Source organism: Acomys minous (genome assembly GCF_964271855.1).
Source record: "Acomys minous genome assembly, chromosome: 7".
Taxonomy (NCBI): Eukaryota; Metazoa; Chordata; class Mammalia; order Rodentia; family Muridae; genus Acomys; species Acomys minous.
The window spans coordinates 10,653,753-10,669,165 of record NC_140488.1 but is presented as its reverse complement, the minus strand read 5'-3'; the positions used below and the strand labels follow the sequence as shown (position 1 = coordinate 10,669,165).

Genomic DNA, 15,413 nt, shown 5'->3' with positions numbered 1-15,413 from the left:
TAACCCCTCTAGGTAAACCTCATGAGTAACACAGATGTCATATCTCCAGGAACACTTCTTGCACATCAGCATGCCTGGGATAGCACCTCTTTGTCTGTGTACCTACAGTACCCAATTTGACCCCAGCATAGCGTGAAATTTACTGTGCAACAACTTCTGAACTTTAAAATTACTGTTTTTCATTTTCTTGTTTTTAATTACTAAATATGATTACTCATGATGACAGGAAAAACAGTACAGAGTAGTAAAATGGAAAAATTAATGTTTCTCTACTGGCTCTATGTAGACAGTGCATCACTGTTAATAGCTCCATTTTGCCCCCTAACAAGATCTTCTAATATGTATTCAGAATATTTGAAAAGATTGGGGGGTTTGTTTTGCTTTGTTTTGTCTTTTACTGTATATACTTGGAACTTTTACTTTTGTAGACTTCTAGAAAACCAATAATAGTGTGTGTGTGTGTGTGTGTGTGTGTGTGTGTGTGTGTGTTTAGTATTACAATTGTGTGTATCTATGACATGTATATGTATGGATATCAGAAAAAATGTCAAGAATTTGTCCTCTCCTTCACCTTGTTTGTTTGAGGAAGTCTCTCTTGTTGTTTTTGCAGCTGAACATCTTGTTTCTGAGAGATTTCGCATGATCCTCCTACCTCTGTCACCCATCTCACAGGAAGAGTGGTGGAATTAAAGATGAAGGCAGATGCAATGGCATGCATCTTTAATTCCACCACCTGCCTTCTTTCTTTTTTAAAAAATACGAGTGTCAGGGAATGAACTCAAGTGGTCATACTTGAGCATCAAGCTCTTAACCACTGAGTTATCTCACTGGCTCCAGGTCAGTATCTCTTAAATTTCAAAAAAAAAAAATTCTTACAAAAAGTAGCAATTTGCCCTCCACAAGCAATGCATAAGAACTGCCTTCTTGTTGTTTTTAACTAATGTTCCTATCTTTTCTAATGTACCTAATTTCCACATTTTATATTGGTTTCTTTAATTTATTTATTATACTCCCACAGCATTTTTTAAGAAAAATATGTGTATTAATGTCTTGCTAGCATTTATGTCTGTGTAGTGTGCCATATATCTGTCAGTTGCCTGCAGAGTCATTGGATCCCTCAGAACTAGAGGTACAGATGGTTATGAGACCCATATATGGGTGCTAAAAAAATAAACATGAGTCCTTTGGAAAAACACCCAATGCTCCAAACCACTGAGTAATCTCTCCAGCCCCAACCATAGCACTGAAAGAGTTGACAATGACTCTTCTTTTGTGTGTTTAGGAAAATGACATTTTGTTATTTGAATTTGCATTTCCTTGGTTGAGAACCTTTTTATATATTTATTTGCAATATATTTTCCTTTTTTTCAAACTGTCCATTTTCTTTTCTATTTATTTTATTTTATTGTTAATGAAAATAAGCTTTACTTCATCAAGTAATGAATACAAAGATACAGCAGTTTCCATTGTTTTCTTCCAGAAGTTGTTATCAGCTTACAGTAAACATGGAACTGAGATCTACAGTCTCAGGGTGGGTATTTTTCAGGGCGCTTGATAGGTTGGGTAGATTGCTCTTTCTTCTGTATGTATAACCTGTGCATTTTTAAGATTGACTTCATAGTATTCAGTCATGAAAATTATCTTTCTTAATTCTGCACTCTTTACCCATCATGATTATTAACCATTTATAATGTTACAATGTCAATAGAGTTTCTCAATTTTACTTATAGTATATTGTTCTTCAAACATAACAAATATTCAGGGAAATTCATACATGAATTTTGCATCTTCATCACTCTCAAACCCCCTCCCTACTCCACCTTTTTTCTTTATTACTTGTATACACACACACACAGAGACATACACACACTCATGCACGCACATATATACACATATATATATGCAACCTACTGATTCCACTTAATGTTGCTCATTATGTACATGTGTCCAGAGCTGACCACTTGGTATTGGATAACCTATGCAGCTGTTCACCCCTGGAATAAATTGATTACCCCCCTCTAAGCAACTACTTAACACTACATAAATACCTATTCACACCAGATATAGAGTCCATGACAGATCAATGGACAGATACTACCAAAGTCCAATTTGATGAACTCTGAATATTGGTGAGGGGTTACTTACAAGAGAAGAAATGACTCAAAGCCAGTTGCATCACAGTAGCTCATCCCAGCTCAGAGAAGCTGGGAACAAGGAACAACAGGAGAGTATCCCTCCAGTTGCCTCAGGGGGTCTAACCCTCTTCCAGTAAGCTCAGTTGGTTTCTGGTTTTTCCAAGCTACTGATCTGATCTCAGAATCTGTAGATGGGCTTGCCTGAATCTTCTTTGCAACTAGTCTTGTCCAAGAGTCTTCTTGGCAGCTTAACTCTGTGTTTATCACTGACTCTGGCAGCGAGGGGCCTAGTGAATCTGGTCAGTTTCGTGGACTTCTCGAAGCTATTTTGAGCGGTTTAACTCTTGTTTAAAGAGCTTCCTGCAGGATGGAATGTTTCAGTCTTGAAGGAAGCTGTCTCAAAACAAATGTTAATAGTTAAATAAGGACCAGTATATTATTTCACTGTTTCCACTTAGCCCCATTATGTAAAGGTGATTCAAATGTGAGTATCAACAAGTGTGAGGACTCACTTCTCTCTTTTAAATGAGATCCCAGTCCCAAACAACTATTTATATGAGCTCTGTACACAGTTAAACAGCCAGATCCGCTACTCTCTGAGCTATTTTTCTAGTTCTCATATAACTACCAGCTCCTTTTTATTTTTCATCATTGTGGATGAAAACACCCAAGGTATAAAGCTATGTGAGTCAGATACATGGTAGTGATGTCCCATTTTAAGGAAAATAAATATAACAGGAATGACCCTAATCTATTCATTCAAAATACATAAAATTAGCTTTTTAATTAATAACTTTATAAACATTAGTCACAACAGTCATTTCACATATAAATTCTAATGCTTTTTATAAATATTTGTGATTATGCAAAAATAAGTTTATTGCATAAAAGGATATAAACCTTCAGAAAGCAATTAAACAGGTAATAGAAGAAATGGAAATATCCATCCTTGATAGCTGTCACTATAGAATGAATCAACTTTTCAAGTAAAAAGCTACTGGATATCAGAAGATAATGGCCAAGATTATAAATATGTGATATAGTGAATAGCCTAGAGATAAATTATTACATTGAATTTTGTTCAATAATTTTAAAAACTTATATTTGTATACACACCTGTTTTTTGGAAATATATATGCACATTTGGAAACAATATATTTTTCAAAAAGCTGTTAATAAACCTCAGATATTAAATGTTAACTATCATTTTATTTCAAACCAACACACTGTGAGGTGATTATCAAGTATAAAACAGTATAGAATCTTATGTGATATGGAGATGACAAGATACAACCATAGATCCTGCAGCATTTAAAATGAGAAATGTATTTCAATAATATTTATTACATGAGACACAATGGTATCTCATTAAAGTAAACCCAAGCTTTGCAGTGTGCATAAATTACCTCCTTGATTCTTCCCAAAATCTTTGATGTATGCATAAGTGAACAGGCTCAGTGGTATCAATTAATTCACCAAAAATCATAGGATGATAAATAACAATAGTGATAAATAACTTGTGTTCAAATTTGTGCAGGTTTAAGCCAGGCACAGTGCCACACTCCTGTAATCAGAGCACTCAGGAGGCAAAGGCAGGTGGATCCCTGTGAGTTCAAGGCTACCCTGGTCTACAAAGTGAGTCATGGCAGCCAAGGCTACACAGAGAAACCCTATCTTGACTCTTCCCCCTCCCCTGAAACAAAATAATTGGACAAATTTTAGGACTTCAAGATTCTTACTCCACCCATTATACCTAAGATCTCACCTACTGTTGAAGGGCACAATACAGAGAAAGCAGTGTCAAAAATCCAGCCTTCAAAGTCAATAACAACTAGTTTTTAAATGGTACAACAAGAAGCCTTTGTTGTGTGTTATTAATGTTAGGGAAGCAGTGACATTTTTTACATAGACAAGCAGCAATATACAACTCTTAGCATGTTTCTGGTTCCTTTGGTGGCAAGATCTTGCTATGTAATCCAGGGTGGCCTGGAATTTGAGCTATTTATGCCTCAGCCTCTTGAGTGCTGGAACTACAAGCACATGTCATCATGCCTGGCAGAAGATGTGATAGTGTACTGATTGTTTATTTATTTTACTGGATATGCAGAGGTCTTTTCCTTTCCATTAAGTTCAGGCTGTACTAGATGTACAGACCTCTTTTCCTTTCCATTAAGTTTCATAATATTGTGCAGAGGATAGCTCAAATTATAAGTATATTTGTACATTCCACACCTGTGCCAGCAGTTGATTAGAAGAAATAGACATAAACTATTACACTTGCACATGCATACAAGCATACATACAGGAAGAAAAAAGCATACAGAAATAATGGAAGTAAAATCTAGCACAGTGAGAATAGATATGGAAGCAAAGTGTTCTAGGGAAGTAGGATAATAGAGCATAAGGGGCTTCAAGATTAACACATTAAAGAAGTAGTAGTAAGACAAGACTAGGAATGTGAATATTGGCTACAGGTAACGAAAGACAGCCCACACAGAAATTATGCATAATATGTAAATGGCCCTTAAAAAGGCACAAGGATCCTGCTTTGATCACTTTTGATGCCTATGTCTGGGTCCAAGTCTGGCACATACCCAAACTCCCCTCTCTGTCTCTCATTTAATAAACCATGTTATTACTATCCATGTGTCTCTGTTTAACTTATTGGTCAGAGATACAAGAACATAGACATTTCAGTAAGTGATTTGTACCTATAACAACATCAACATCATACAGGTGAAATCCATCAGTGTTTGGAAATTTGGTCCGGAAAATAAGTGTGCATAAGATGTCAAAGAGGACTTTTTCACTTAGCACTAAGTCTGTGGGAGACTACAATGACTCTTAGACAGCAACTCAAAGAAAAGCAGCAGAAATTTAAGAACTAGAATAAGGTAATGAGATAGCTAATGCTGCTTCCATGAAAGAAAATATATTATAGATTAAAGTTCTATGATGTTAAATCATCTGCTTATTCATCCTACAAGTTAATTTGGTGGGAATATGTCAAGAGGGACCATTGATTGAAATATGTGGAGAAGCCCATGAGCAAGTTTTCAGAATCATTACCTTGGACCCAGCATTTAATTTTCTGGCCCATGTCCTCTGACATTAACAAGACCAGAAACTGGTAACTGGGTTCAAAGATCATTACATTAACACTGGACCAGCGGCCACTTTCCAGCAAAGTATCAGTTGATACTTTTATAGGAATTGAGGCTTCAAGAGCAAGTGCTGGGATAATTTCTTTCCACTGCAACTGGAGTGCATAAAAAAAATCAGAATTCCTAAAACTGACCAGTTCCTAAACAATTCCAGAAAAAGGAGAAGCATTTGAATACTGACTGGATCTTCAAATACTGCTGTTCCCCATAATTTTAGAATTATGTCCCTGCAAAAAATTCATTAAAGATGTGCCTCACCCATTTAAATTTTTAAAAAATTCTTACAAGTCTCACTATTATATAAAATTCCATACATGCATATAATGTGTTTTGCTCAAATCCACTGCATTTCCCCCTCTCTAATCCCCCCAACTACTCATTTATCCAAACACTTTTCATCCCAATTTCATGTGCTCTAATTTTTTTAATGCACTGAGTCCTGTAAGTGTTGCCTATGAATATGGGACCATCTTCTAGAGCATGGGTAGCGTCTTAGGGAGCACATCCTAAAAAAACTGACTCTCCCTCTCCATCAGTTGCCAATAGCTCTTCAGCTAGGGGTGGGATTTGTGACAAATGCAAAATATTTCATTGACAACTATATTTTGAAGTATTTTTAAAGAAAAATGTGTTGAAATGTTCAGGTGTTTTATTCTGGCATTAGTTCATGCACAGACTTGAATGCATGAGTAATGATTCAAAAAAATAACTAGGAGGCTTTGAAACCACAGGTTTATCTAATATGAATCTATTCATTCATTCATTCATCCATCCAAGAAATCAGTATACTAGGAGATGACCAGTTAGGAAGTCAGACAGACACTGCCCTGATTCTCATCTGGGAAATGATGTAATTTTGTTTCAGTTTATTCATCTGTTAAATGGGAGTGGTACAACTACAAGTGAAATGTTTGATTTGGGTAATAACCACAAATAGACAGCCAAAGTTGTCTCAGCAACTTTGTTCAACAAATATTTATGCAGAAATTGCCATGTATCAGACAAAAAGGACCTGGCTTTTCAAAAGTCTGTTCCAAGCTTCAAAAGCCAAGTTCTAAGAAAATGGATTTAAATAAGTAAGTCCTAGAGCCTTTCTCATTAATTAAAAAGCATATTTGCATTAACTCTAAATTTCTTCCCCATACATACTGCTAAACACACCTGTAGTTCCCTAGAAGAGGACAGAAAGCCATGTTTTTTTATTCTGTATACAGTACATCATTATTTGAGAAAATATTTAAGAAAAATTAAAATATTGATGATTTATTGATCTTTTATTCTGCTCCTAAGAAATAGCATCACATAGATTTATGCTTTCAAAATAAGACTAAGGTCATCATTATAAAGTTCACTGTGAGAAAACACTGCCCCATTAGTGATTCCTACAACACTCATAGAATTACTTGAATGCTTGATTTGTTAAAATAATTGTGTCTCCAAAAATAAACTTGAAACAAGTCACTTTGAAATAGGTACAAAATTAAGATAGGATTCTTCTAGAAGTGTCTGATGTATAAGCTTAAATTTTGTTTTTCAACCGCCATAGCCACTGCTCAAATATTCCAATAGAGGACTTCTTATACCTTATAAAATACAAAAATATCCAGAAAAGTGAGCACACTCCATTTTCAGATATCACAATCCAATACAAAAAATATAATCATTTATTTCAATAAAATGTCTTCAAATAACTGTTTCTATTAATATTTCAGATCTTTGTAAAAATCAGTTTGGTGTAAACAACACAATAATTTCATGGTTTCCAATTTTAACTTCTAGATAACATTTCTCCAAACCACATAGAAGACAATAGTGAGTGAAGAATAAAAAAGCGTCCCACCATTCTTGAATTTACATTCTTACTGACAGCAGTGTTGGGTACAATGTTCTATCTTCTCATCAAGCTATGATGCTGTCAGATGACGGCTATGCTCCTTAGACTCCTCCTTAAAATAAATTATTTCAGTCTTAAAATCATTTCTTAGCTATGTGATAAGGTTGGCTCTGATCAGAGGGTAACTTCTTTTTTTTTTAAACAGGTTCAGCTTTTTACTGAGCATGTTAGCAAAAGGTTTAGTCAAAAATACCAAAGCCCATGTCATCATCAGACTCCTCAGATTCTTCTTTCTTTGCTTCCACTTTCTTCTCCTCAGCTGGGGCAGCAGCAGTGGCTGGCCCAGGACCTCCTGCTGGTGCAGCTCCAGCTGCTGGAGCCGGCCCACCAGCCCCTACATTGCAGATGAGGCTCCCAATATTAACATTGGCCAGGGCATTTGTGAACAAGCCAGGCCAGAAAGGTTCAACGTTGACCCGGGCTGCTTTAATGAGGGCATTGATTTTATCCTCCATGACCTTCACCTCATCGTCATGAAGAATAAGGGCGGAGTAGATGCAGGCGAGCTCGGAGGAGGCCATGTTGTGAACTGCCCGCAGGGTGCTAGTTGCCAGATGAAGTGAGGGGCTCACTCCAACATGACCTTAGCTTTCTTGGAAGCATCTTGGCGGTAGCTGAGGAAAAAAACTAGAGGGTAATTTCAAATTGATATGACAGAGTCAGTTCCAAAGCAGAGCCAATTCCTAGGATGGAAGTTGAATCCTCATAACAGACTGATCTTCCCCAGTAATACTGCTAAACGTAATGTCTCTCTTCTGCAATAGGAGAAAAAAATATCTTTTTAACACAAGTGTTACAATAGTATTTGAAGAAAATAGTAGAAATGGACAGAGACCCCAAAGGTCCTTTTCCACTGAGGCAAGAAAATAACTATGATCCTTTCCAGCCTACCAGACTAACAAAACAGGCTTATTTTAAAAGTTAAACCAGTTTCACACTGAATTTTATGAAAGATTTTACACAAGCCCTAAATTAGTCCATTTCAATACTCATTACTAGAACTGTCAATATTCAAAAGCAGATTGACCATAGATTATTTTTTCTATGCTGTTTGGAGAACATTATTTTCTTTTTCACTTTCAAATGCCATTTAAACATAAATATAACAGTAATCTCTAGTGACACATTCAGTGAAACAAATTACTATGTTTTCTTTCATTACTGTTTTTTCAATGATACTGGTTTTACTGAACTCCACAAATTCAAAAGAAAAGCTAGGTCCACTTTATGCCAGCACTCAAGATTTCTAATTTTAGTCACAACCTTAATATTTATGTTGTTTTGATCACATATGGCACAAAAAGACAATGAACACTCTGAGATAAGTGTGTACAATAAAATAGAATGATAAAATATAGGTAATGATTTCTCTCCTCTCTTCTTTCTTCATCCCCTCCCCCAATACGACCTTCTTTTCTTTTGTCTGTGCTGTTCATAATCACCTCTTGAAATTAAAAAAAGAAATACAAAGAAGGATCAGCCTCAACATTTACATACCAATCACATGTGCAAAGGGTCTAATTTAGGTCTCCACCTAACTGTGTTCCATTGAGTATCCTGGCCTTGTTTTCAGACAGCATACTGACAAACAAAACTTTGAGATGGTAAAAAAAACTCTTTGCTATCATTTTTTTGTACTCTCTACTGTCATTATTTCTGTTCCTCAATGATATTAACTCCAACCACTAGAACTATGTTCAAAGTCATACTTAATTTTACACATTAAGTTTGTGCATGTACAGATAACATATATGACATTATAGACAAATGTGAGAGCTGGAATGGTGCCCAGTCATGTTGTCAGGTTCTTGTGCAGACTAAGAAACTGGATCAAGAACAGTGAATAATGATAGAAGCAGAGACAGTTTATTAATAAAGAGAAAGCTTCCAAGAAGTGAAGTGTGCCAGAGCTAGGAGAAAATTCAGAAGCTCAGTAGCCCAAGGCAGGAGGATTCTGATTTCTTATGGATCATTTGCCCATATTGCTTCTCTCATATTTGCATACTGCATGCTTTTTCTGCACATACTCTACTTGGCAACTTGGCCAGGAAGAGGTTTCTAGTTTTCCTTTGCCAACTGGCTTCTCTCATGTGGTAATCTTAATGCCTTGCTCCCTTCCCTACTCTCCTACTACATTAATCTATATAGAAAATGAGTGAAAGGTAAAATTTTACACGTTATTTTCCTAATAACACAGTCAGCATTAGCAAAACCTATGGCATATTTTGGTACTATGACAGTACTTGAGGAACTGCAAAAAGGGTTAGTAAGTTCTCCAATATAAGAAAATATACAACAAAACAGAGGACATAATAAAGATACATGAAAAACTCCACAAAACTTATATCAACTACTAGTTTAAATAACTACAAAAGATACAAGCATATACCTTGTAAAGATGGCAGGTTTCTGGATGAACTAACATCAAAATTAAACTCATGAAGTTTAAAAGAGGCAAAGGATAGTGCAGTAACAATAGGATAGCACAGTAAATGCTTAAGCCTGGCATAATGATTTGCATGACAAACCACATGTAACAAACAAACCTGTCAAAGAATAACCACTCAGTCACACATACACATTAACATTCAGGACAATTTCATTCATCTAGACTTAAATTATGCAGTTCTATATAGGTTACAAAAACAGTTTTTCAAATATTGTTACATTTCAGTCCTATACTATCTTAGTCAGGAGATGTGGCAAGCAGCTAGTCTCTTGGAGCATCCATCTGATCTCAGGTGTATATTACAGCTCAGAAAGTTATTCCAACCAAGAATTGTCTGCCTGATTAATCAGACACCTTAAAGACATATTGATTGAATATATTAGAGATAGATAGTTGCTTCCCAAGCAAAGAACAAAGGCAATTTTCAAAGTGCAGGCGCGGGCACACACACATTGAGAGAGAGGGAGCAGGGTAATGATCTGTGTATGTGAGGGAAACTTAAGGGAGTGATCAGAACAAAGACTGTTCAGTGAGATGCAGAAATGAAGCAGAAGTTATTCAGAGTTCAGATATATAGTTAACATAATGCATATTACATGCTAGAATTTAGAAATATTCATATGGCATAAAGAATAGTAACACTTGGGAGAATAATTCTACTGCATTGGTTGCCAAGAAGGTTAATTATTGGAACCTAGAATTTACCATACGACAAAGATATTCCCATAGTTGGTGGAGAGGATTATTGGTAATGGTAGAGTTCAGTTAATTTGGTGCATGGAACAGGACTTTCTAATATCCAAATACATTTCAAAGTTACAGTAATGAAAGCAATATGATACTGAAAAAACATACATATAAACAAACATGACAGAACAGAGAGATTAAAAATAAGTGAAGCTATAAATGGTCAAATACTCTTGAACAGACATGCTAAGAATATATGATAGCCTGAGAATAATTTCTTCAGTCGGTGTTGTTGGGATAACTGGTTATTCACAAACAGAAGAATGAAATATGACCCATGTAATCTAAAACTTTACATGAAAATGAAGTAATAATCAAAAATACAGATGGCCAATAGAAAACAAATTCAATGGCATCTTTGGAGGTGCCTTATCTTATAATGTTATGTCAAGGGATTTTTCCTTTTTAACATTTTTATTTTTATTTTATTGTATTTTATTTATATTTCTTCTCTCTTTTACATTACAGGTCTTTAGTATATATACTATTTCTTCCAGCTTTAGTGTTTTATGGAACTTCTAAGTGTATGAATGAGTGCTTCTCTACATCTATAACTATTTCTTGTGCCTTTTCTTGGACTTTTTTCCTTTCGTTTGTTTTGTCCAGATGAAATGGGAGGTAGGGAGAAACTGGGAGAAGTAGAGGGAAGGGAAACTATAATCAGTATATATTATATGCGAAAAATTTATTTTCAATAAAAGGAAAAATATAAAATGTTAATTCCTGGAATAGTTGAACTAGGGAGGCTTCATGACATTGGGTAGGCAATACTTTCTTGAATATGGCACAAACTGTATAATCCACAAAAGCAAAAGTAAGCAAAGGCTGCATCAGTCTACAAAGCTTCTACACAGCAAACCAAAGCAATAATAAAATTAAAATGTAAACTGCAATACTGAAAGAATAAATATCTGATAATTATATAATGTCAAAAATATATAAAGGATCTCTACAACTTAGTAGCAAACAAACATGATTTTTTTTATTTTATTGGCATATATGTTTATATTAAATACATAAGTAGAAAAATTACATACATCAAGAAGAACCACAAAATAATCAGTGATCATATGAATGTTATATTCAAGGTGTTTTGGCTAATTGCATTTGGCAACCTTGTAGAAAATATCTTTCCTATCTTGGTACATCTAAAACTCTGAATGAGAATCAATATCTATCATATCTCATTTCTGCCAACACAAAACCTAAAAACATCTTAATCCCTAAATAGCTTAGGTTAATTGTAAGACTAAACTATCTGGCCTTCAATCCCAGAGTCCATTATTTTGTATTATAGAAAAAGCTTCCCATATTTGTAGAACTTGCATTAGGTTGAATTCAAAAGCAGGGGACTAATTTCATTGACAGAGGAAATCTCACAACTTCAGAGCATTTAGGCTGGTATGTTGTTATTGTTCCTACTCAGGTCTATAGTGAGAGAAAGAACAATAATTAGAATACAAAGTTAAGAAAAATGTGAAATGTGAAAGGTAGCAGGAACAAGTTTATATTTGTAGAAACAAAGTCACCAAAACAAAACAAAACAAAAAGTGGTGATTGTTAAAGAGACTAGTGCCATTAAAGTGAAACCTCCTGATCTTTATTTTTAAAATGGGGCACAGAGCATACACAGGGTGAGGAGGTCCCCCACAGTCACAGTCATAAGGGAGGGGAGTAAGGGGAGAATGGGAGGGAGGAAGGAATGGGAGGATACAAGGGATGGGATAACAATTGAGATGTAATATGTATAAATCAATAAAATATATTTTAAAAATGGGGCACAGAGCTAAATAGACAATTCTCAACAGAGGAATCTCTAATGGCTGAGAAGCACTTAATAAAATGTTCAACATCCTCAGTAATCAGGAAAATGCAAATCAAAATGACTCTGAGATTCCATCTTACGTCCATCAGAATGGCTAAGATAAAAAAAAAAACTCAAGTGACAGCACATGCTGGTGAGGATGTGGAGAAAGGGGGAAACTCTTCTCTTGCTGATGGGGGTGCACACTTGAATAATCACTTTGGAAATCAATCTGGAGTATTCTCAGAAAATTGGGGAAAGCTCTACCTCAAGACTAAGCTACACCACTTCTGGGTATATACCCAAAAGATGCTTTACCATACAACAAGAACACTTTCTCAACTATATTCATGGCAGCTTTTTTTAATAAATGGCCAGAATCTGGAAACAACCTAGATGTCCCTCAAGCAAAGAATGGATAAAGAAACTGTAGTACATTTACATAATGGAATATTACTCAGATATTAAAAACAAGGAAATCATGAAATTTACAGGCAAATGTATAGAACTAGAAAATATCATTCTGAGTAAAGTAACCTAGACCCAAAAAGATACAGATGATATATACTCACTTATAAGTGGATATTAGCCATATAACACAGGATAACCACACTACAATCCACAGACCTAAAGATGCTACATAACAAGAAGGACTCTTTGTCAAAATTCAAGTGACCATACGTGTATGGATTCATTTCTGAGTCTTCAATTTTATTCCATTGATCCACCAGCCTATTGCTATGCCAGTACCATGCTGTTTTAATTACTGTTGCTCTATAGTACAGCTTGAGATCAGGTATGGAGATTCTTCCCAAGGATCTTCTATTGTATAGGACTGTCTTAGCTATTCTGGGTTTTTTGTTTTTCCATATGAAGTTGAGAATTGATCTTTCAATGTCTTTAAAAATTGTGTAGGTATTTTGATAGGGATTACATTGAATCTGTAAATTGCTTTTGGTAAGATGGCCATTTTTACTATGTTAATTCTCCTGATCCATGAACAAGGGAGATCCTTCAATCTTCTCATGTCATCTTCAATCTCTTTCCTCAGAGATTTGAAGTTTTTTTCAAACAAGTCCTTCACTTGCTTGGTTAGAGTTACTCCTAGATATTTTATATTGCCTATGGCTATCATGAAGGGTGTAGCTTTCCTAATGTCTTCCTCTGCATGATTATCATTTGTATATAGGAAGACTACTGACTTTTTGGAATTAATTTTGTATCCAGCCAATTTGCTGAAGGTGTTTATCAGCTGTAGGAGTTTTCTAGTGAAATTTTGGGGGTCAAATCTATTCAATGGAAAAAGGATAGCATCTTCAACAAATAGTGCTGATCTAACTGGATATCTAGACCCATATTTGTCACTATGCACAAAACTCAAGTCCAAGTGGATTAAAGACCTCAATATAAAACCAGAGATGCTAAATCAGTTAGAAGAAAAATTGGGGAAGAGCCTGGAACACATTGGCACAGGAAACAACTTCCTGAACAGAACACCAACAGCCCAGGCCTTAATGTCAACAATTAATAAATGGGACCTCATGAGGCTGAGAAGCTTCTGCAAGGCAGAAAACAGTCAACAGAACAAAGTGACAGCCTACAGACTGGGAAAAGATCTTCACCAACCCTACGTCTGATAAAGGTCTAATATCCAAAATATAAGAAATTAAGCACCACCAAACCAAATAATCCAATTAAGAAATGGTGCTTAGAACTAAACAGAGTTCTCAACAGAAGAATATCAAATGGCTAAGAAATACGTAAAGAAATGCTCAACATCTTTAGTCATTAGAGAAATGCAAATCAAATAGACTCTGAGATTCCATTTTACACCCATCAGAATTGCCAAGATAAAAAACTCAACTGACACCATATGCTGGCGAGGATGTGGAGAAAGGGAACCACTCCTTCATTGCTGGTGGGAATGCAAACTTGCACAAACATTTTGGAAATCTATCTGGTGCTTTCTCAGAAAACTGGGAATAGGGCTTCTTTAAGACCCAGCTATTCTACTCCTTGGAATATACTCAGAAGATGCTCCACCATACAAGGACATATGCTCAACCATGTTCATAACAGCCTTATTCATAACAACCAGAACCTAGAAACAATCTAAATGTCCCTCAGTTGAAGAATGGATAAAGAAACGGTGGTACATTTAGACTATGGAATACTACTCAGCTATTAAAAACAAGGAAATCCCAAAATTTGTGGACAAATGGATGGAACTGGAAATGATCATAATGAGTGGGTTAACCCAGAAGCAGAAAGACTCACACTAGCCCATACGGCATTTTCCATGAAAGTGTTCACTTACCTGGAGATTGGAATAGATGTGAGGACATCCTTCTGGGACTCTAGGTAAGAGAAATATAGGAGAATGGGGAAATAGAAAGATCCAGTGGGTCCTAGAAACCTATAAGAAGAGCATCATGATATGCAAATCTGGGCCCAAGGGGTTCTGCTCAAACTACTCCACTAACCAAGAATAATACAAGCAGTAAACATCGAACCCGTACTCTGATCTAGACAATGGACAGGACATTCTCCACAGTTGTATGGAGAATGGGGACTGACTCTGACATGAACTCTGGTGCCCCATATTTGACTACTTCCCCTTGGTGGGGAGGCCTGGTTGCACTCAGAGAAAGAGTAATCAGGCTACCAAGATGAGACTTGATAGCCTACGACCATATAGTGGAGGAGGAGGTCCCCCTCAGTCATAGACTTACGGGAGGGGAATAGGGTGAAAGGGGAGGGAGGGAAGAATGGGAGGATACAAGTGATGGGATAACAATTGAGATGTAATCTGAATAAATTAATAAAATAAAATTTAAAAAAAACAAGAAGGACTCAAGGGAAGATGCTTAAATCTCACTCAGAAGGGGAAATACAACAGACAGTGGTAGTGATTAAAGAGAGGGAAAAAGGTAGGAGAGGGAGAGCAGAGAGAATTGAGGATCGAGATCAGACCTAGGAGAGGGAGAGTGGAAGACAGAAGGCCTGCAGAGAAAAGAGAAACTGTGGGCAGGGGCTTCTCTGTGACAAGCTGGAGATCTAAGTCAGGGTAGGCCTCTGGGAGGATATGGGGGCACTAAAGCTGAGACAGCTAGCAGCAGGTACCATGGAAACTGAAGAGGATACTCTCTAACTAGATAGGACTCCTAATGGAGGGAGGAGAACACCAATCCACACACAAAAACTTCACCCCAAAATTTAC

At 36.1% G+C, this 15,413-nt stretch overlaps 1 protein-coding gene across 1 annotated transcript; it reads right to left on the bottom strand.

The window, feature by feature from the left end:
• Positions 1–7,372: 7,372 nt before the first annotated feature.
• On the bottom strand, positions 7,373–7,714 carry LOC311601414 (large ribosomal subunit protein P1-like; the record flags this gene model as incomplete). The annotated part of the gene is made up of 1 exon (XM_084788873.1): positions 7,373–7,714. The coding sequence occupies one exon, from the start codon at positions 7,712–7,714 to the stop codon at positions 7,373–7,375; it is 342 nt and encodes a 113-aa protein (XP_084644999.1).
• Positions 7,715–15,413: the final 7,699 nt, after the last annotated feature.